We start from the raw sequence: 23,589 nt of genomic DNA on the forward strand, positions 1-23,589 counted from the left end.
TTTACTTATTTTGACTCAATGTCTCAGTGTCTTAAATGCCTTCCTATTCTGCTAATGACCCAGGCCCATGTCACAATACAGTGTATGTGTGTGTGTGTGTGCATACTCGTGTGCATCTGTGTGTAGGTGTATACACAAGAGTACAAGTGCCCAAGGAGGCCAGTAGACGGTTTCAGATCCCCAGGAGCTGGAGTTACAGGTGTTTGTGAGCCACCTGGCATGGGTGCTGGGAACCAAGTTTTAGTCATCTGCTAGCAGTATATACTCTACATTGCTGAACTAATCCAGCCCTGGTTGGACTTTTTGTTGTTGCTGTTGTTTGTTTGTTGGGGGACCGTGTTTTGAGATGGTCTCTTATAATGTAGGCTGGCTTTGAACCAACTCGCCGTGTAGTTGAGCTGCCACTTCCCAAGACCAGCTCCAGGAACAGTTGAAGAGGAGAGACGAGAGGTGGATCTGGGGTAAGAAGAAGTGAACAGGCGCACTCGGGAGGCAGAGGCAGGTGGATCGATGTGAGTTCGAGGCCAGCCTGGTCTACAAAGCGAGTCCAGGATGGCCAGCGCTACACAGAGAAACCCTGTCTCGAAAAACCAAAAAAAAAAAAAAAAGTGAACAGGCGCTGAATGGTTGGTTAAGGGAAACCAACTGTTGGTTGAACAACTGGCTAAGGGAACTAGTTGTTGAGAAGTTGAGGAACAGAGGAAAAAAGAAATACTCAGAGACTCAGGCAGTGCAAGCTGAAGGTCTTAAAGCCCAGGAGAACTTTTCTTCTGGCTCTCTGTCTTGCTTGCTGTCTGTCCTTTCTCGTTACCCATCTTTCTGCCTCTCTTCCTGCTTGTTGCTACCCATCTTTCTAACTCTCTTCTTGCTGTTGCCCATCTTTCTAGCTCCTTGCTGGTTGTTGCCATCTTTCTAATTTTCTCTCTTGCTGTTCCCCATCTATCCATCTCTCTTGCTGTTCCCCATCTATCCATCTCTCTTGCTGTTCCCCATCTCACTCTAGCTTAATCTCTTCATGTCTGTAACTTGCTTGCCCCTTCTTTTTGGGCCAACCCCAGTATTTTATTGAAATGAGGTTCAATTTTTTTTCATTACAGATTACATCATGAATTTTTTTTCCATCTTTTACTATCACTAGGGCAATCAAAAATCAACAGAGCAACAAGGAAATGCAAAAAGTTCTGTAACCTACAACAAAGCATACAACAGAACTCAATTTCCAAACGGTCAGCATAACCTGATTATTAGTTCTTAAACAATACTCAGGAAAGTTTAATCATAGGTTTCCTCAGGCTAAAGCCATTGTGTTTACAAGACTGTTATAGCAACATAGCTTGACTAACTCCTAGTCCCAGACCAACAGGTGTGCTATTCAAGCCTAGGCTAACAGCTAAGGGGTCCTTTATTGTAAAATGTCTGTAATGCATGGTGTTCCAAGCCCATCTTATATAGCTTTCAAAGCAGATTCTAAGGAAACATTTCTACAGATAATAGTATCTAGCCAGATACTGTTATGTCCAGATCTTTTCTTTTAATGCATAGTGTTCTGCCTGAATGTATGCCTGCCTGCCAGAAGAGGGCACCAGATCTCATTATGGATGGTTGTGAGCCACCATGTGGTTGCTGGGACTTGAACTCAGGACCTCTGGAAGAGCAGCCAGTGTTCTTAACCTCTGAGCCATCTCTCTAGCCCCTATGTCCAGGTCTTAACTTTCTTTCATGCAGTTTCTGCCTGGGTGTTCACAGCCAGAGCAAAAAACTCTATCATTGTCTCAAGCCTTTGGCTAGATGCCTTCTTTCAACATTCTCTGTGGGAAAAAGTTTTCCCTGTATGAATTTTCTTCAGGCTGAGAAACAGAGAGAATAAAACAGTTATAGGAGAAATAGCAGGTTTCTAAACAACATTACACCTGGACCATAGATAATATTCAGGGGCAGTGGTGATCAGCCGGAGATCTTTGGAACTTTGTCAAGCAAAGCCTCAACAGCTGCTCTGGATGTCTAGAGATCATGCTGGACAGTCGGAGGTCTCTGGAACTTTGTCAAGTGAAGCCTCTACGACTTATCCTCATGTCTGCGACACTGAACTTCAAGTTTCTGCTTTCCCCCTGCCAAGTGCTGGGCTTTCACTCACACACCACGGTTACTGTATGCGTTTTGTTTTGTTTGTTTTTAATCTTGTCTAAGGTGCCAAGAGATAGAATGTGACCCTCGTGAAAAAGAAGGAAGAACTTACTGTCTTACATATTGAGACATGGGAAAGAAGGGATGGATGGATGGGGCTAAGCCCAGGCTTGACCAGTCAAGGCAGGTACGTTAGAAGAACCAAGGCTTGTCTCCATCTTGTTTACTCGATGGCCTTTGAACATGGCTAACAGTTCCAGAGTTCCATCTTTAACAACTTCAGAATGTTGCCCTTCTTAGTTGGGGTGGTTTGAATAAGAATGGCCCCTGTAAAAAAAATAAAAAATAAAAAGAATGGCGCCTGTAAGTTGATGTCTGAGCCTCTGGTCCCCCAGTCAGTGGAACTGTTTTGCGAGGATTGGAAGGTGCGGCTCTGTTGGAGGAGGTTTGTCACTGGGGTTGGGCTTTGAGATTTTAAAAGCCCACAGTAGACTCAGTTTCTTCCCTCCCTCCCTCCACCCCTCTCTTTCTTTTGTGCTCTCTGTCTCTCTCTCCCCCTCCCTCCACCTTTCAGATCTCACACAAGCTCTCAGCTACTGCTGCGAGCACCATGCCTACTTGCCCGCCGCCATGCTCCTCACGGTGACGGTCATGTACTCACCCTCGGAAACCGTAAGCAAGCCCCCAGTTGAATGTTCTGGTCTTACCAGTTGCTTTCGTCATAGTGTCTCCTCAGAGCAGTAGACAGTAACTGTAACACTAGTAAAGAAATTTCCAACTGAGAGGTAGGATTGTCTTGCCTCTGTCCAGGAGGAAGTATGTTACATCCAGGACCTCCTGTCTGTCCCACCTCTGTGGTGAAGATGTAGTTCAGTTGGTAGAGGGCTTATCTATCACGCACAAAGCCCTGAGTTTGGTCCTCATCATTTCTTAACCTAGTGTAGTATACACCTATAATCTGGGTCTGGGGAGATGGAGGCAGGATGTAGAATGCTTGAGATCCTCAAAATCACCCAACACACACCCAACACACACCACACACACACCACACACACACCATACACACACCACACATACACACCCAACACACACCACACACACACCATACACACACCACACACACACCATACACACACCACACATACACACCACACACACACACACACCACACATACACACCACACACACACACCACACATACACACACACACCACACATACACACCACACACACACACACACACCACACATACACACCACACACACACACCACACATACACACACACACCACACATACACACCACACACACACACACACACACACACACAGACTAGCCCTGGGAAGCAAAAAGAAAAGGAGACTGGAGATTGGATAGACAAAATAACAGATGAGCAGTGATCTGACAGTCTCACTATGTAGTCCATCATCCTATGACTGCATTCAAGGACCCCTCTGCTCCAGTCTCCTGGGGGCTTACAGGCAGGGTTTATTCATTTTGAGTTTCTACTAGTAAGGTACTATAGATATCTTCCAACATCTAGAGTAGACACTAGTTACATGTGACAATTTTATTAAAATTAAATAAAATTGAAAATGTAGTTTCTCAAGCCGGGCGTGGTGGCGCACGCCTTTAATCCCAGCACTCGGGAGGCAGAGGCAGGTGGATCACTGTGAGTTCGAGGCCAGCCTGGACTACAAAGTGAGTCCAGGACAGTCAAGGCTACACAGAGAGACCCTGTCTCGAAAAACTAAAAAAAAAAAAAAAAAAGAAAGAAAGAAAGAAAGAAAGAAAGAAAATGTAGTTTCTCAATTGCACCGAACCCAGGTATTGAACCCCATGGCAGTAGCTAGTGAAATACTGGACAGAACTAATCTAACACCTTTCCATTTTCACAAGGAAGTTGTTTTTTTTTTCTTTTTAAAAAAATTATTTATTTTTTATTTTATGTACATTGGTGTATATCTGTGTGAGGGTGTCAGATCCTCAGGAACTGGGATTACAGACAGTTCTGAGCTGCCATGTGGGTGCTGGGAACTGAACCTGGGTCCTTTGGAAGAACAGTCAGTGCTCTTTACTGCTGAGCCATCTCTCCACCTTCTGCCAGAAAAAAAAATTTTTTTTTGAACAATGATGACTTGACAACACAGGTGCACCCTCCCCAGCTCTTTTTTTTTTTTTTTTGCATAAACATGATATGTCTCTGGAGAGTGGTATTAAGCTAACGTCATCAGCAAAAGGAGACCAAATCCATCTCCCCAAGTGGAGCCACAGGAACCATGCTCAGACAGTGAGGTAAGGGAGGGAATGCCAGCTTCCAACTGTAAGTAAAACTTGTCTTCTTGCCTCTAGGCAGACACACAGAAACAGAAACAATATTATGAGGGTAAATCATAATGAGAGAAATCCTCGGAATGCACATCCATAGCATCAAGTAAGTGAGAGCAGAGTTAGTGGAGACCCGGGGAAGTGGCTCACCAGGTCTGGGCAGTGGGGAGGGTGGGTTGCCTGGGGGATGCCCTTAGACGACTTGTCTTGTTGCTGACACTGGACATTTAGCTTGATTTTTCATGTTCATTAGCAAGAATGAACCATGCATGTCTGCTTGTCACTTTAACATGACTTAGAATAATTTATCTAAATATTGAGTTCGGAGGGCATTTTTTTCCCCACCTTAATGATAATAAACCCTTCCTAAGTTGCTTTTGTTAAGTCACACTGACAAAAATAAAGCAGCAAATATAACATCTGAACATACACTATCTACTCAGACTCTAGAAAGTTCTACTAAGTAGCTTCAAGCTCATTTGTAGGCTTTGATTTTGTTTGATTTTTCAAGACAGGGTTTCTCTGTGTAGCCTTGGTCAGTCTGGACTCTCTTTGTAGACCAGTCTGGCCTCGAACTCACAGAGATCCGCCCACCTCTGCCTCCCAAGTGCTGGGTTTAAAGGCGTGCGCCACCACACCCAGCTAGACTTTGATTTTTTAAAACCTGCTTTACCTGGGGTTCCTTAATGCCTCTATCTCCCTTCCAACCCACTGACCCTAGACAGGAGAGAAAGGTTAGTAGGGACAGGGGACGTAGACCTTTTTAGACTCACTTCCTTGGAGCAATTCACTCTTTGGTGTCAAGATTCCAGCAGTCCAGCTAAACAGCAGACAGCGGCAGCAACAGCAAACACAAACCAGCAGCAGCCTTTTGGAAACATTCTCTGGAGCGTCTCTCTTTAGGGGTGTCTCGAAGTGACAACTCTCTCTGTGTCTCTGTCTCCCTGCCTCTCTTCTCTCTCTCTCTCTCTCTCTCTCTCTCTCTCTCTCTCTCTCTCTCTCTCTCTCTCTCTCTCTCACCTCTCTGCTCCCATTTATACCCATGAGGCAATTTCCTCTCTGACAAAGATCATGCTCCTTCTCATTAGGCAGTTAAAGGTAGTTTCACATCCCACACTTGGGATCAAAACAAACACATGTTCACATAATCAAAACTTATGCTACACTCATTCCTTTTCTTTTTTAAATTACATTTATTTTGTGTGTGTTTGCTTATGTGTGTGCATGTGCCATAGCACTTATGTGAGAGCAGAGGACAACCTGTGGGTGTTGGGTCTTTTCTTCCACCAGGTGGCAAGTGGGTCCCTGGGATAAAACTTAAGCCATCAGGTTTGGTGGCCAAGAGTCTTAACCTACAGTCATCTTACTGACCCTAGGACAATTGGTTTTTTAAAAAACAAATTTATTTTTATTAATGTTCACATAATATAAATAAAAATATCCTTACTATGTGAAACAATGATGTGCTTTTAAAACTAGACTTAACCATACATGTCTACTTTTAGCTGTTGTTAATGAGCCCTGCTAGATCCGTGTAAATCTGGTTCTTTGTGTGGGGGAAGTCAGAGTGAGAGGGAAAGTTCCAGGCTGTCCTGGAACTCCCTAAGTTCTTCTGTTCTTCCTGCCTCTGGCTCCTGGAAATACAGATGTGGGCTACCACATCTGGCCTTGGATTTAATCCTTGAATCTGTTTAAGGAGAAGCAGTGCTGGTAGTAAAATGTGTCCTCCCAAGGCCAGGCTGCTGCTTCCCTGGGAACACAGCACTCTTTGGTGTGTTTAGGTTTTTATAATCTGAGTGGCTCTTTTAAAACAAATTCCACTGAACTCTCTGAACACCTTGGATTAAAATGTCCTTGTTCAGGTCTGTGCTTGGATTCTCTTAAGACATTTGGGGGACACTAAAAGCGTCTATTGGCCTTTTTAGAAATGAGATTTGAGAATCACGTTTCAAGGACATCCACCTTAGCCTGTAGGCATTTAAGTCATAAGGTACCATGAGTCATTTTGCCATGTTAGAACCTGGGTTTTCAAATGAAGCCTGACCTAGTTCTAAGAATCACAGTAGGCAGTCAGTGACTGACTGAGGCAGCACCTCAGGATCTAAGGACAGTCTGTCTAAGAAAGCTTTGTCCTTTCTAAACAGCTCATTGCTATGCAGCTAGGAGAGTGAAAGCCAAGAAGATTTAATCTTAACACTGTGGCTGAGGATAGAAGGAAAGGAGATACCTTAGGCTAACGGATATTAAGGTCGTAACACAAAACCTGATGTCACATCAGGAAGCAAATATACAAACAAATAGTCATTGCATTGTCAACGTACAAGTGGTAAGGTATACCAGCTGTCTTATCCCAGTTTGATCCTTTTATTTCTTGAACCTCCTTTTCCCACAAGTATAAATAGTGTGCATTTGCTTCTAACAGTCTGATTTTTACTGCAAATTTAAATGTAGACTATAACACTGTGTCATTGGGTACGAGGGACATAGACAAATAAAACGTCAAATCTTCCCTGCCTATCAGAGTAGGGCGCATTTTCTTTCCTTTTTAAATTCAAGACAGGGCTTCCATGTAGCCCTGGAACTCTCTCTGCAGACAGGCTACAGGCTGGCCTCAAACTCCACTTGATTTTTCCCAGTGCTGGGCTTAAAGGTGTGGCCTACCTTTGCCCATAAGGCTCATCTTCTTTAAGCTAAAATCTTGGGTTGATACCAGGAAGAAGGGTAGGAAAAGAAAGTTTTAAGAGTTAGATGTTACTGAGCCGGGCGTGGTGGCACACGCCTTTAATCCCAGCACTCTGGAGGCAGAGGCAGGCGGATCGCTGTGAGTTCGAGGCCAGCCTGGTCTACAAATCGAGTTCAGGATGGCCAAAGCTGCACAGAGAAACCCTGTCTCAAAAAACAAACAAACCAAAACAAAACAAAACAAAAAAAGAGTTAGATGTTACTGTCTATGGGGTCTTGATTGTGTTTGTTTTTCTTAACCAGCTAAAGAAATAAAAGGCAGGAAAAATGTCAGACCTAGCAGACAACAGGCAACAAACCATTAACAGTGAGCACACACAGCAAGCACACAGAAAGACTCCCCACAGAGCAAGAAGGGATTCAGGAACTGAAGTCTGGTTTCCTACGGAGGACTAAGAGTTTTAAGCGCTTTTGGTGGCATGGGCTAGGTATCCTTCCCTTCGTTTTGAGTTGGCCAGCTTAAACAAAAAACAAAACAAAAGAGGTGCTGATATGCCCACAGCTTCAGGTAAACACGTATTTGCCGTGGATGGGGCAGGTGTCTTTCCTCTAGCTTGAGGTTGAGTTGGCCAATTGAGACAAAAAAAGGGGAGCTAATACGCCACAGTTTCAGGAATACTTGCTCAGCACTGGCCTTGAACTCATGAGACCAGTCCAGACTGGTAAGCTGGGAGGGGGAGCCCTGCTTGTGGGAGAAGAGGACCATGAGGGCTTTGTCTCAGGTCAGGGAGGTGAGGAAGAAGCCAGAGTTTGCCATCTGGATTGTCAATGTGTCCCTTTTCCTAACTGTTCCATCTAGAATCTCTGCCCACCTCCTTGTAGTGGCTAGAATGGTTAGAATCCAGGCTTGCCATATGTCAGCTGTGGGACTGTGGGCAAATCACTGCCTTTATGGCTCTAATGTGAATACTGAATAGGCAATTAAGGAAAATTGTGAGGCAGAGGCAAAGCACTTTATGATGAGCTTCTTGGCTACCCAAACCAATCTAGTACCAGAAAAACAGGATTTTGTTTTTCTTCTAACACATTTTCCTAGCATGTTTATCTGGGTGTTCATGATTTATATGTTTCTAGATTGCATTGAAGATTTGAATATGTAGATGCTGCTGCAGTTGTTTGAGAGGCAAACTTCAGGCATAGTTCCTTAGATGACTTATCCTGGCAAAACAATTGAGACCATTTCTAGGATGTATCATATCTGCCACCCCTTTCTGCACCCCCCCAAAATAATACTTTTATTATTTGGGGATTTCACACCATGCACCTTGATCACAATCACTTCCCAGTCCTCCCAGGTCTGGCTCCTGCCCTTGTAGCCCATCCCCCCAAAAGAAGGAGGAGGAGGAGGAAGAGATGAAGAAGAAGAAGAAGAAGAAGAAGAAGAAGAAGAAGAAGAAGAAGAAGAAGAAGAAGAAGAAAGAAAAAGGAGGAGGAGGAAGAAGAGGAGGAGAAGAAGGAGAAGGAGGAGGAGGAAGAGGAGATAAGAAGAAGAAAAACCAAAAAACCTCAAGTTCAACACGTACTGCCCATACACTCAGTGGAGGATGAGCAAACTCCCCGTGGTCAGCCCCCTGAAGAAAGCTGAGTCCTCCCCACACCAGAAGCCATCAATTGTGGAGGGCTATATTTCAGCATCCTTATTACAATTTCAAAAAAAAGATTTATGTATTTATTTATTATGTATACAGTGCTCTACCTCCATGACAGAAGAGAGCATTAGATCACATTATAGATGTTTGTGAGCCACCATGTGGTTGCTGGGAATTGAACTGAGGACCTCTGGAAGAGCAGTCACTGCTCTTAACCTCTGAGCCATCTCTCCAGTCCCCTTATTACAATTTTAAGAGTTCTCTTTGATAGTTGCCTGTTTAGGTTGTTACTTTTTTGTTTGTTTGTTTTGTTTTTTGTTTTTCGAAACAGGGTTTCTCTGTGTAGCCTTGACTGTCCTGGACTCACTTTGTAGTCCAGGCTGGCCTCGAACTCACAGTGATCCGCCTGCCTCTGCCTCCTGAGTGCTGGGATTAAAGGCGTGCACCACCATGCCCGGCTGAGGTTGTTACTTTTTTGAGGGGGTGTGGATGTAGAGGTTCATATCTGCCTTTTTTTTTTTTTTTAAACATTTAAACGTTCTAGGAAGCATTTTTAAAAGTATGAGAACTCCCAGCTAGTGTTAGATAGTGTTTATATTTATTTTCCTCTTTTCCTTCATCACTGAGAAGATTCCTAATAAGTGTTGCCAGAGTTGCTGGGTCAGAGCCTAGATCCTGGCAGCCTTAATAACCTAGGCTCAGTCATCGACCTCAATATGCCAATTAAACAGATAAGTAGTAATGAAAGGCAGAGAAAGATCTATTCATTATGGCCACATTAGGAAGAAGAACAAAAGCTTCCACTCACCTTCCCAGTCAGTCCTGAGGGTACTGAGGTTTAGGTTCAAGCAGAGGACCAGAAGCATGCATGGCTAAACCCTCCTGGCCTGCGCTTGGCCCCCATTACTGCGCAGTCTAACCAGTTGTCAACATTGTGTGAAATCTCTTTCCTGGAGACAATGTCTTCCTCTGGCTGGCACCAGGCTTCAGCCTTTTCCCTCTCCCAGCATGAGATTGCCAGGGAAATTCCAATTTCCTAGGGATTATTCTCTCAATAGTCTGATAACTGAAAGGAATGAAATGTATTTCAGAATTTCTTTATTCCTGCCAAACTTGTTGCACTGGTTTGAATGAGAATGGCCCCCTTAGGCTCGAATATTTGAATGCTTAATCACCAGGGAGTGGCACTATTAGAAAGGATTAGAAGGATTCGGAGGCTTGACCTTGTTGAAGAAAATGAGTCACCGGCAGTGGGAGTTGACGTCTCTCTGTCTCTCTGTCTCTCTGTCTGTCTGTCTGTCTCTCTCTCTCTCTTTCTCTCTGTCTCTGTCTCTCTCTGTCTCTGTCTCTCTCTCTCTCTCTCTCTCTCTCTCTCTCTCTCTCTCTCACTGTCTGTCTGTCTCTGTCTCTCTCTCTGTCTCTCTGCTTAAGGATCTGCATGTTATTCTCAGCTCCTGGTCCAGTGTCTGCCTGCTGCCTGCTGCTGTGATTCCTGTCATGATAATAGTGGATTAAACCTCTGAAACTGTAAGCAAGCCTTCAACTAATGTTTTTTCTTTCAAGTCCAGGACAGCCAGGGCTATACAGAGAAACCCTGTCTTGAAAACCCAAAATAAATAAACAAATAAAGTTTTTTTTCTTACAATAGTTGCCTTCATCGTGTTCTCTCTTCATATCAATAGTGACTAAGATACTTGTTATATGATTTTCTTTTAGGAATTTGGTGAACTGGGCAATTGATGTTTTGAAGTTGGAATTTTTTTTTTCCCAGACAAGGTTTCTCTGTGTAGCTCTGGACTCACTTTGTAGACCAGTCTGGCCTCAAACTCACAGAGATCAACCTGCCTCTGCCTCCCAAGTGCTGGGATTAAAGGTATGGATCACCACACTCAGCCCCAAAGTTCAGATTTTTTATTCCCCCCGCCCTCCAAAATTAAATATTTTCTCCCTACAACTTTTCCTTTAAACTATGATATTTTGGGGGGGGGGGGAATGTTTACTCTTCCTCCTCTTTTTGTTTTTGTTTTTTTCGAGACAGGGTTTCTCTGTGTAGCCTTGGCTGTCCCAGACTCGCTTTGTAGACCAGGCTGGCCTCGAACTCACAGCGACCCACTTGTCTCTGCCTCCAGAGTTCTGGGATTAAAGGCGTGCGCCACCATGCCTGATACCTCCTCCTTTTTGTGTGTGTGATATGTGTGCATGGGAAGCCAGCCGTCGACATTGGGTGCCTTCTCTGATCGCTCTTCACACTATTTATGGAGGCAAGATCTTTCCTTGAATCCAGAGCTTGACAATTAGTCAGCTGTGCCCCTCACCCCTACCACCCTATCTCTGCCTTGGAAGCTCTGGGACTCCAGGTGGCCGCCAGTCTTGCGTAAGTACTGACCATCCAAACCTTGTTCCTCATGACTGTATGGCAGGCACTGTCCACAGACCCATCTCTTCAGTCCCATCTTATTTTGAGACAGGGTCTTACTGTGTAGCTGAGTGAGCTCAGGCTGGCCTCCAACCTGCAGTGCTCTTTATTGTAGTGAGAATTTTGGAATTTTGGTTTCTTTACAAAAACAAAAAAAACAAAAAAAAAAAAAACCAAACAGAAATATTATGGGAATATGTTTTTGTTTTAATCCTAGGTGTAGGGATAAGAGGCTGCTTCACAGCAGGTGGCTATGATTTGCCTCTGGCAGGGATGTGATTTTGCCAGCTTCAGATAGTTTCTGTGAGTGTGTGACATTTGGAATTTTGGTAACTTTTTAGAGGATATGTAAATGCTAGAGTCAGGATGGGTGGGTGGCTGGCTGTTGGGTTGGTTGTTGTTGGTTGTTGGTTGCTGGTTGCTGTTGATTGCAGTTTGTGCAGTCAAGCACAAAAATAAGAAATTAGATATCCTGACAGCTAATGCTCCTAATTGCAGGAAGTGGTCTAATGATACCTCTATCTTTTTTTCTCTCCTATCTGGTGTTAAGGGGGTTGGAAGGGAGGAAAAAAAAAACATGAAGGGCCGGGTGTGGTGGCACACGCCTTTAATAATCCCAGCACTCGGGAGGCAGAGGCAGGTGGATTGTTGTGAGTTCGAGGCCAGCCTGGTCTACAAAGAAACCCTGTCTCAAAAAACAAAACAAAACAAAACAAAAAGTGAAGGGTGGAAGAATGATTTAAAAAAAAAAACCCACAAAGTAGCAAACACAAGGTACAGTTTTGCTGGAATTACAGGCATATACCATCATACCTGGCCTTAAAAAAAATACTGCATTTATTTGCTGGGTGTATCCATGAAACAGTGTTGTGGTTCATCTGGCTTTTTATTGTGAAGTGGATATTTTTTTTTGAGGCGGCGGGGGTGGGGGGTGGGTGGGGTGTCTCACTTTATAGGCCTGACTGAAACTCACTATGTAAACCAGGCTGGCCAAATCTCTCAGCCTCCTGAGCGGTGGACACTTGGCCAGACAAAATTCTTTATGCCAACGTCGCCTTCTATAGTTCTGTATTGTTATAGTTCTCGGAGGTTTAATTCAGCTCCTTGAGCATCACACATGTGGGAGAATGCTGCTACATGACTATTGTAGGAGTGGGGCTCCTACTGTAAACAAAAGGGCAGGCAAAACAGTGACCCTGGTAAGAGCTTCAAGGAAGGATGAGCTTTACACCTGCAGAAACTGGAACCGGACAGTTTTCATGGAGGGAGACGGAGTATGGAAAAGGGCAAGAAAGGAAGATGAAATTAACCTTTATTAGTAAATTATTTTTAAAAATAATTTAATTTTATTTTAGCGTGAGGGTGTCAGAGCCATTGGAACTAAGGATTAAAGACAGTTGTGAGCTGCCATGTGGTGGCTGGGAATTGAACCCGGGTCCTTTGGAAGAGCAGACGGTGCTCTTAAGCACTGAGCCATCTCTCCAGCCCCTATTAGTAAATTATTGAAAGTAGAATTAAGAGTCAAACCCAGTACACAGAAGATTTCTACATTTCGAAGTATCTGACCTGTTGTCTTAGCTACTTCCTCATTGCTGTGGCAAAACACCACGACCAAGGCAACTTATAAAAAGGCAGCATTTTATTTTCAGCTCAGGGTTCCCGAGGGCTTAGTCCATGACCATCTTTTCAGGGAGTATGGTGCTGGAGCACCAGCTAAGAGCTTACATGGGAGCCACACGCACCAGCCGCAGCAGAACTAACTAGGAACGGTCTGCGGATTTTGAAACCTCAGTGACCACCCACAGTGACACACCCCCTCCAGCCAGTTCACACCCTAATCCAGTGGTTCTCAATCTTCTTGATGATGCAGCCCCTTAATACAGTTCCTCATGTTGGGGTGACTCCCCCCCCTCCGCCAGTCATAAAATTATTTCTGTTGCTACTTCATAACAGGTTGTAAGGTAAGTATCCAATACACAAGACATTTAATATGGTAGCTTGCACGGGGGTCGCGACCCACAGGTTGAGAACTACTATCCTAATCCTTCCCAAGCTGTCCACCAACTGGGCACCAAGCATTCAAACATATGTGTCTATGGGGGCCATTCTCATTCAAACTACCACACCAGTCCACGCTATTCTGGGAGATACACACTGTGTCACCCGATGGTTCTGGGCCTGCATCCTCCTTACAGGCGTTGCCTAATTGCACAGAAGTTGAGGGCCAGGAGCCTCCAGGCTGCCAACCCTTAGGTCCTGCCTCCGTGTTAGGCCCCGCCCTCAGCCCCGCCCTCTCCTCCTGGACCGGCCCAGCCGACGTTCTTCTGCGCAGGCACCTGCCTAGCCGCCCCGCGAGGAGGGGTCCTGAGGCGGCCCCGGGGACGAGCAGTGATTGGCTGCAGCTGGCGGCTGGAGCTCGGTTCCAGCGGCGCTTGACAACCGCAGTCTGCGGAGCCGAGCGGTCGGAGGCGGGATAGGGGCGGACGCGAGCGAGCAGGGCCGGCTGACGAGCTGATGGATTGACGTGCAGGCTGCTGAGCCCAGACCGCCGCCCTCGCTCGCGCTCGCGTTCGCGCCTCAGCCCGAATTTGGCTGCCTTGGGGGCTCCGGCCGCCGGCCTCTCCGCCGCGTTTTCCTCCGCCGCTCATTCCGGCTCCGCCCGGAGCCTTCAGGTGAGTGGATTCCAGGAGGCGGGGGCGGGCCGCCGAGCACCGTGGGTTGCCATGGTCACCCGTCGCCACCTGTCACTGGCCTGATGAGGTGCAGACCCCACGGCCCCTTCCTTGGGCGGCGTTTGCGGCCGGGAGGAGTGTGTTGGGTAGGCTTGGGTGGTGATTACGAGGAGATGGGTCGCGGGCAAGGCCCGGGTGTCTCGGGGACAGGACCTGGGACCCGCCAGGCCGCCTACCCAGGCCGCCGCCGCCGCCAGACCACACCTTCCCCTCGTTGCCAGCCTGATGCCGACAGCGGAGCGATGCGCCTGGTCCTGGCATGGGGTGGGTACCCACCTCGCCGCTGCCGAGGGGCGCGAGGCGGGCTAACTGCGCTGCATCTGCCTCGCCCCTCTGCTGGGCTGGAGCGAGACTGAGGGCTGCGCTCTTGTCCCTCTCCCAGCTCGCCGTGGCCGGCTATTGGGTAGGGAGTGGCGGGGCTGTGGGGGGGAGACTCGGGGTGTGTGTGGGGTTCGGGTTTGCCCCCTTTGATGTCAGTGGTCACTAGGAGCAGGACTGTGGGGGTCTGGAAGGATGGGGACACAGGGGCATCGGCTGAATTTCGAACGCGGGTTGTTCCGGGGGACGCCTGCGTAAAAAGACACCGGAGGTTGTGGAACTCAGAGGGTTAAGCCCCTTAGCCGTATTGGGGAGAAAAAAGATTGGGGCTCTAGCTCTGGGACGACGCCTTTGGCAAAGGGGTAGGGACCAAGGTAGGCAGGGGCAGTATTTGGCCTGATGAATTTTTTCCCCCTGTGCATCCAGACATGCAGTTAGTAACTGCGAATGGTGTCTGAGGGGAGCTGCCTTTTTTTTTTTTTTTTTTTTTTTGGCAACTTGGTTCTCACTGCATAATGAAAGGAGAAGTCTTTGTTCCACCCAGATTCACCCAGATTCATCGGTTGAAATCCTGACACTTAGTACTTAGTTTCCCCCCTTTGTTGTAGAGTTCATAGGATGCTATAAAAAGTTAATGGCACAGAAATGAATATACAGGTTTAAAAGGGCTGTAAATCTTTTTTCACAGAAAATAGAAGTTCAATTTTTTTTTTTGTCTCAAGTATTGGCATATGTTGTGTTAACATTTTACTAGAAAGGAGAAATGCATAAGAGCCGATTTTTCTTTATTTGGCACATTTTGGAGGTCTTATTTAGAAGGAAATGAATCATTGTACATTAAGATGGGGGGAGGTACATTGCTTCCAACAACAAAATAACACGTAAGTGGGATAGACAAGTAAATAATTCATAACAATATATTGTAAACAACCAAAATATAAACTCCTTGAATTTGGGTGCCATTATTGATTGTGTGTGTGTGTGACATTTACATTGTTATTTTCCACCCTGTCACTTTCAATTTTTTGTCCCTCTTTATGAAAATCAGTAGTAGGAATGTATAAGAGAACAAGAGTGCTAACCAGTGTTTCCAGTTACATAATTGTGCACAGTCTCTTTTGTTTTTGAAATAGTTTGTTACTAAATGGACACCATATGACTTGTTTAGTATATGCTATAGTTTGAAAAACATTTCAAAATAAGAAAAACGTCCAGTTTTCCTTGGTAGGTCAGTTCCCTGGAAATAAAATTGCCTGGATTTAAGTGTCTCTTTGCTACTGTAATTACAGTCTTGGAAGAGATATTTATCCTACCATTGACCTTGTTTTCTTACTCTGTAAAATAGGGATAATACCTGGTGTTGCTTTAGTCTGAGAGTAGACTGTGATGTTGAATAAATAAGTCAATTCATTTTCAAGCACTTTGGGAAAATATTAAGGCATCTGTTGACTACCTTTTACTAGAGAGGAACATTGACAAGGATTATTATCATTTTTAACATTTATTTATTTATTTACTTATTTATTTATTACAGTGGCCTTAAAGAATTTATAGGAACAGTTGAGGTGTGTGCCCATTCTCAGTTGAGGCTTTTGTTTTTTGTTTTTCTGTATCATGGTGATATGGGGGAAAGAGTGTTTTCTTCTTGTTTGTGGGTAGTGATGCTTTCTTGCAAATAAGGCTACTGCTAATAACAGACTTGAGTTATATTTGGCGCCAGATAATCCTCACCATGGGTCACCAATTCTTGACAAAGGATGATATAACTTTATCTCCTCTGACCCAAGTTTTTCAAATTGAGGTATCAGTGGCTGAATACTATCTAGTATCCGTAAGACCCTGGGCTAATAAAGGATGAACAAGCTTCAGTGGCCAAGAAACAGATCTGTAGGCATGTAAATGAAGTACACATGAAATAATCCTTAATTTCACTTGAAGAATTGGATATATTTATACAAATCAAAGATGATAGAAAGGCGATATCCACATTAATTTCTAAGGTAACATTTAAGAGATTTCAAAAGAGATTCCTTCTTGGAGTTTGTTGAAGCTAAGTGCACTCTAATCTGTATTTAGTTTCTTCTGCCCTTAAACACAAAGTTTTAAGAAGCTTTGTCTTAAGTATTCTTAGTTAATAAAAGGCAAATCCTCACATAGCACGGTGAGGGGGGCTGTTAAATTTTATTTTTGTAATTCCAATTTTTTTGGTTTGTTTGTTTGTTTGTTTGTTTTTGTTTTTTCAAGACAGGGTTTCTCTGTGTAGCCTTGGCTGTCCTGGACTTGCTTGCTTTGTAGACCAGGCTGGCCTCAAACTCACAGAGATCCACCTGCCTCTGCCTCCCCACGTACTGAGATTATAGGTGTGCACCACCGTGCCTGGCTCTATAATTCCAATTTTTAGAAAATCCACCATTACTTAAATTCTAATTATCTTCTTGTTTTTTGTTGTTTTTTGTTTTGCTTTTGAGACAGGGTCTTACTATATATATAGCCCTTGCTGCACTGGAACTCACGCTGTAGACTAGGCTGGCCTCAAACTCACGGAGACCCAGCCACCAGCCTCTGCCTCCAGAGACTAAAGGTATGCACCACCACTGCCCAGCTTATCCCCTCTTGTTTTAAGTCCTGTAAAAAGTTAGGGTATCGTACTGTGAATGGTGCAGAAATTTAGTTTAGATCAGTTGTTCTCAGCCTGTGGGTTGCAACCCCTTTTGCTAAACTCTCCTTTCACAGGGGTTGCACATCAGATATTTTTCATATTAGAGATTTACATTATGATTCATAAAAGTAGAAACTTTTACTTATGAAGAAGCAACGAAAATAATTTTGTGGTTGGGGGGTCACCACAATATAAGGGGCTGTATTAAGGGTTATAACATCGGGAAGGCTGAGAATGACTGGTGTAGGTAGCCTGACTCATTTCATCCTGGGCGATGTAGTTACTTTCCCTACAGACAAGTTTCACACCTCTGAGCATACATGTCATACAGACGGTGCATGGAATATCTAGCCTAGGACACAGTGTAAATAAACATCAGTATCTTTTCACTTTCTCTTTGGATTCAAAGACTAATAATCTGAGCTGACTGCTCTTCCAGAGGACATGGGTTTGAGTCCCAGCACCCAGATAGTGGCTTATAACCATCTCTGATTCCAGTCCAGGGGATCTAACACCCTCTTCTTACTTTTGTAGGCATCAGGTGCCCAAGTGATATACAGACATCCGTGCAGGCAAAACACCCATACACATTAAATAATAAAATAGAAAGTTTAAAAAGAAGAATTAATTTTTATGCCTATTCTTAGCAGGAAACTTCATTGCCCCTTTGAACTGCCTTGGTATTTTATATATGATTTTCTTTAGATACTCATTCTTTTTTTTTTTTTTTTTTTGGTTTTTTGAGACAGGGTTTCTCTGTGTGTAGCCCTGACTATCCTGGACTCGCTTTGTAGACCAGGCTGGCCTTAAACTCACAGCGATCCACCTGCCTCTGCCTCCTGAGTGCTGGGATTAAAGCCACCACCGCCCGGCTATTCATTTTTTTTTTTTAATAAAACATCACAATTTCTTTTTTCTTTTTTTGGTTTTTGAGACAGGATTTCTCTGTGTAGGTAGCCTTGCCTGTCCTGGACTCACTTTGTAGACTAGGCTGGCCTCGAACTCACAGTGATCCACCTGCCTCTGCCTCCCAAGTGCTGGGGTTAAAGGCGTGTGCCACCATGCCCAGCAACATCACCGTTTCTTAAAACTGAGAGTATGTGTGTGTGTGTGTGTTCATATTTACCATAGTAACTTAACCATTGTATCTGAGGTATACAAACTAGTGTTAGCACATAAAAAAATACTTAAATATATGTTTAAGACTTTTTATTATGTGTATGTGTTTACTTATTTTCTTTGTGTGTGCATGTATAGTGCAGGTGCCTACGTCAGGGGGCAACTTGAAGGAATCAGCTCCCTCTTTCTATCATGTGGGCCCTGGCATCGTTTCAAGTCATAGACCTTGGTGGCAAGTGCCTTTACTTACTGAGGCATCTTGCCAGTACCAATTAAACGAGTTTGTTTAAAAAGTTACAAGTGACTGTGAGATGACTGAAGTTGGTGCTGGGAACTAAACTCAGTTCATTAACATGCTGTTAATTCATGAACTCTGCAACTTCTGGTTTTAACATCTTTTCAAACATTATTTTGAAAACTTAGGGATAGAATTAAGTAAGTTTTGTTTACCAATATCAAAAAAAAAAATTGGGAGTTAGGTATGGTGGCACACACCTGTAATCCCAGCTCTTGGGAGATGGAGGCATGAGACTCATTAGTTCAAAGCCAGATTGAAGCCAGCCTGAGCTATGTGAGATCCTGTCTCTAAAAAGCAGCTTGGCATAGTGGTTCATGCCTGTAATCCCAGTGCTTGGGAGACTGAGGCATGTGGATTGCTGTGAGTTTGAAGGTCTACGTAGCAAGTTCCAGGCCAACCTAGACCGCAGTAATGTCTTAATAAAGGGGAGGGGAGGGAAGAAAGGGAGGGGGCTGGGTGATGAAATGTTAACTAGTGCAACAAGAAGATCATAAGTAAATTAAGGGTAGTGTTAATTTTACTCCATATAGTTACTGACCAGACCATACCAGAAATACTGTATTCCATTCCAGGTGCTTTAATTAAGACAGATATTCGTGTGTATTCAGAGGAACATCATCCAGATGGTAGGAGATGTGGAAAATGGTTTTGTAAGGCTCCATTACAATATACATAAGACCTAAGAATAGTACCCAGTATTTGTACATTGAAAATACACCAATTAATCTTGTTTTGGGAATTCTGCTCTATAGTTTTTAGCTCAATAATGGAACAGAACCTTTGTGATCTAATTCTAAACTTTTTCATTTTTATAATTTTTAGCTTAATTTTGTTTAAAAATTTCAAGGGTTTATCTTTACTTTTATTCTTGTGTGAGTGTGTGTGTGTGCAAATGCTATATGTTTGTAGGTGCGTTCTGTGGCCATAAGAGGGCGCTGGATCATTGGGACAGGAGGTAAAGAGTGTTGTGAGCCACGGGGTATGGGTACAGGAATTGAGCTTGCGTCCTCTGCAAGAGGAGTGTGTGCTCTAAACTGCTGAACTATCTTTTCAGTGTGTGTGTGTGTGTGTGTGTGTGTGTGTGTGTGTGTGTGTGTGTATGTGAGAGAGAGAGTGTGTGTGTGTATGTGTGAGAGAGAGTGTGTGTGTGAGAGAGAGAGAGTGTGTGTGTGTGAGAGAGAGAGAGAGAGAGAGAGAGAGTGAGAGTGAATGAGTGTGTGTGTGTGTGTGTGTGTGTGTGTGTGGTCTCAGCTGTCCTGTATTCTCTTTGTAGACCAGGCTGGCTTCTAACTCACAGAGATCTGTCTGCCTCTGCCTTCAGAGTGCTGGAATTAAAGACATGTGCCACCAGGCCCGGCCAGATAATTAATTTTAAAATTAAAAGTTGTCTTTGTGTGAGAAATCCAATGGCATAGTGTATACCTTTATCTGAAGCACTCAGTCTGAGACCAACCTGAGCTATGTATGTTGATGGTGATGATGATCCTTTGAAATGGAATCTCTCTGTGTTTCCAAGACTGCCTGCAAATCCCAAGGTTTATCCTCCTGCCTTAACCTCTCAAGTATACGCCACAGTCATCCTGGGTGAGGCAATCCACACCCAGAAAGACAAGCATTGTTATTTCCCTCATATGTGGATGTTAGCTTTTATGATTTAGATATATGTTTCGTTTGAATTCTCAGACGTTAGACAGTGTTCTTAGCTACTGAGCCATGTCTCCAGCCCCCTCAGACGTTAGATAGCTAGGAAGTGAGGGGGAACTTTGGGGGAAGGAAGGGATGTTTCAAGGAAGGAGAGGTACAATATAGTGTTATAAAGGGATAAATGGGAAATGAGAACAGGGTAGGGTAGAAGAGGGACAACTAACTTTAATGGCCTTTGAAAAGCATCTGGAAACCTATTACAGTAGAAGCTTTCTAAATATAAACATATATAAAAGGAGTTCAAGTAGGATTACCATATAATGAGGGGAACAATAGCCTAACTAAACATCATATGCCACCAAATAAAAACCCCAGTACCAAGAATGGATCACATCTTTTTGAGTTGTTGGCCAATGGGGTTCCACAGACTTCCCTAAAACATTACAAGGATAACAAACATGCCAGTGCAATGCTGTCCTTCACAACTTGACAGTAAGATACTATTGCTGAAGACACCACACTCTTAAATCATCGATCATGGAGAGATCTAGCTGATGCGCAGCTGGAAGCTTCACCATTACTTGCTAGTGTTCTTGCTGATACTGCTGGAAGGTGTTATAAACAATACCCACCGAGCTGTGAATACTGCGAGCCGTAATAATGAACTGGCTGCAAGATGTGTCCGTTAGTGCAATAGTGGCACAAATGTTATGAGAGTAACCTACCACTTTTTTGATGCAAGATATTTGATCACACCATGAACCCCAACATTGTGTACTGCATAAACTTGTTTCTAGTTGTGGTGTGCCTCAGTCCTAGCACACACCCTTTAATTCAAGAACTTTCTGCTTATTATAAACAGATGGCTGGGGACTGGAGAGATGGCTCAGTGGTTAAGAGCACTGCCTGCTCTTCCAAAGGACCCTGGTTCAATTCCCAGCACCCACATGGCAGCTCACAACTATCTGTAACTCCAAGACCTGACACCCCTACACCAACACATGCACATAACTTAAGATTAAATAAAATATCTAAAAAAAATAAACAGATGGCTGTGGTGTGGCTCAGCCCTAGCACACACCTATAATCAAGAGCTTTCTGTAAACAGGATTAAATACAATTAACCCTTGGTCAAGAGGTAGAGCAAGTAGCCAGTTGATAGGAAGTGAACATGGGAAAATCCATAGAGAGTGAGGAAGTCTGGGGGATGGATAGAGAGATGCACTGGAAGTAGAAAGGAGGGACAAACATTTTGAAGGGTTTTTAAGATGGCATGGAAAAGAATGGGCCTTTTCCTTCTGGGATGTTGGCTGTGTAGGAAAACCAGCTGGGTGCTTTCTCTGCCTCTCTGAGGTAGTAAGGTTTTACCCCAGCATCTGGCGCCTGAGTTTTTATCAGTAAGATCGAGTATTTGAGATTTTGTATTTAAAACAATACTTTTTTTATTGGATTTAAGGTTTATTCCATAAGATGGAACCCATACCTGGTAATGACTAGATTGGTTATGGGCCCTAGGGGAAAACCTGTTATTATTATTATGCTAAATGATCATAGCAATAATAAATTGATTCCTAATTACATATTGCTATATCCATAGATCAGTGCAAGTGTGAGAAGTTGTCTTGGGTTATGAGAAAGTACAAATCACTCTGAAGTAATATTACATACATACGTACATACATATGTACAAACACACATACATACATACAAACATGTACATACATACATACAAACACACACACACTAGCTTGTTACTTTTGAGTTTATTTTTAGTTATAGGAATGTAGAGTTATGTGTGCAGATGCCTGGCAGTACTGGCACTCAAATAGGCTGATCTGGAATTAACTGCTTGTGTTTCCAAGTGCTGGATTACAGGTGTATGTCATATCCCTGGATCAGACTTGAGGTTGTTTTCTTTTTCTTTAATCTCATATTCTCTCTCTCTCTCTCTCTCTCTCTCTCTCTCTCTCTCTCTCTCTCTCTCTCTCTGTGTGTGTGTGTGTGTGTGTGTGTGTGTGTGTATGAGATATGGTCTCAATATACAGCCTTGAGTGGCCAAAACTTTCTATGTAGACTGTCCTCAAACTCACAGAGATCTGCCTGCCTCTACCTTCAGTGTGCTGGTATTTTTAAAGTGTGTGCTACCATAACTGTTTGCTTATGTTTTATTATTTAAAAAAATTTTTGGAGCTGGGCGTGGTGGCATACACCTTTAATCCCAGCACTGGAGAGGCAGAGGCAGGCAGATCACTGTGAGTTTGAGGCCAGCCGGGTCTTTGGAACACAATCATTATCACTAATTCCTTGTGTCTTTTTCTAGAGACATTTTAGGGATATGTACAACATACGATTTAAGCTTAATTTATTCTATAGCTAAGGTGGCACCAGGCTTTGAAGATCATGTTTCTTTTACTTATTTTGAAGTAATGTCTCACACTGTACCCAGTTGGCTCTAACTCACCATAGTCTTGTCCTAGTCACCACCTTTTATTCCACTGTTGTCACTTAGGAGTGTGCCACCATGCCCAAGCATAATGTGCTCCTTTTTGTTTTATCTTTAAAAAGGTTTATTCTCTGTGCATGTGTGTGTATTTGTGTGTGCACACCATTGTACACAGACAGATGCAGGTCAGAGAATAGCACATGGAAATAGGCTCTCTCCTTCTAACTTGTGGACCCCAGGGATCGAACTTAAGGTTTTCAGGTTTTGTGACAAGTGCCTTTAGGTACTAAGACAATTTTCTGTGCCCTTGAAATTTTTTTGAAAAGGCTTATTTATTTATTTTATGTGCATAAATGTTTTGGCTGTATGTATATCTATGTGAGGGTGTCTGATCCCCTGGAACTGGAGTTACAGACAGCTGTGAGCTGCCATGTAGGTGCTGGGAATTGAACTTGGGTCCTCTGGAAGAGCAGCCAGTGCTCTTAACTACTGAGCCATCTCTCCAGCACCCCCTTTTTAATTTTTGAGTGGCCACTACTGGCCTTGAACTTGTTCTGTAGCCAGAGGTGACTTGATACTCCTTCCTCTTCCTTCTGGGGGCTGCAATTGGCAGGTATGCATCACCACACCTGGCTATGTGGCCCAGAACTTGTTGCATGGTAACTAAGCACTTTATATCAACATCTGCAGCCCCACAGCTGCTTCTGAGAGACACAAATCACCCATAGCTCTGGAAGGTAAGATAAAATAGTTGATAGTCAGAAGTCGGTTATCAACATTAAGAAAGGACACAAGTGATGGGCTTTGGTGGCGCACACCTTTAATCCCGGCACTTGGGAGGCAGAGGCAGGCGGATCACTGTGAGTTCGAGGCCAGCCTAGTCTACAAAGTTAGTCCAGGACAGCCAAGGCTACACAGAGAAACCGTGTCTCGAAAAACAAAACAAAACAATAAGAACAAAAAAACATAAATAAATAAAAGAAAGGACACACATGTTTGTTTGACAATTAGCAGAGGCGATAGAGCATTAGAAGGAAAGGTTTGTTTGTAAATGATCTAAAGAAAATATATTTTATTTAACTGAGCTTATAAATTCAACATTTCTGATTATCCCAGACTTCATAATACCCCAGCAAAATATTTGCTCTCTGTTAATAAGATATGAGTTGAAGCAAATC

At 43.8% G+C, this 23,589-nt stretch overlaps 1 protein-coding gene and 1 long non-coding RNA gene across 4 annotated transcripts in view; both read left to right on the top strand.

The window, feature by feature from the left end:
- The first annotated feature begins 311 nt into the window (after positions 1 to 311).
- On the top strand, positions 312 to 8,547 carry LOC311583545. Its single transcript, XR_014774565.1, has 2 exons — positions 312 to 461; positions 8,268 to 8,547. It is a non-coding gene; the product is annotated as an uncharacterized lncRNA (long non-coding RNA).
- A 4,994-nt stretch (positions 8,548 to 13,541) lies between these two features.
- WDR47 (WD repeat domain 47) overlaps positions 13,542 to 23,589 on the top strand; it is a 61,888-nt gene continuing 51,840 nt past the window's right edge. Inside the window, exon 1 of one of the 3 annotated variants that reach the window (XM_084757245.1) lies at positions 13,542 to 13,870. Coding sequence is in view for 2 of the 3 variants with exons in the window: in XM_084757244.1 (XP_084613370.1) it covers positions 14,156 to 14,194 (39 nt within the window). In the remaining variant the exon portion in view is untranslated. Of the gene's footprint in view, positions 13,871 to 13,978; positions 14,195 to 23,589 lie in introns of those variants that run through there. The other 2 variants (XM_084757244.1, XM_084757243.1) reach the window with 2 other exon arrangements.

The sequence above is a fragment of the Acomys minous genome (genome assembly GCF_964271855.1).
Source record: "Acomys minous genome assembly, chromosome: 14".
Classification (NCBI taxonomy): domain Eukaryota; kingdom Metazoa; phylum Chordata; class Mammalia; order Rodentia; family Muridae; genus Acomys; species Acomys minous.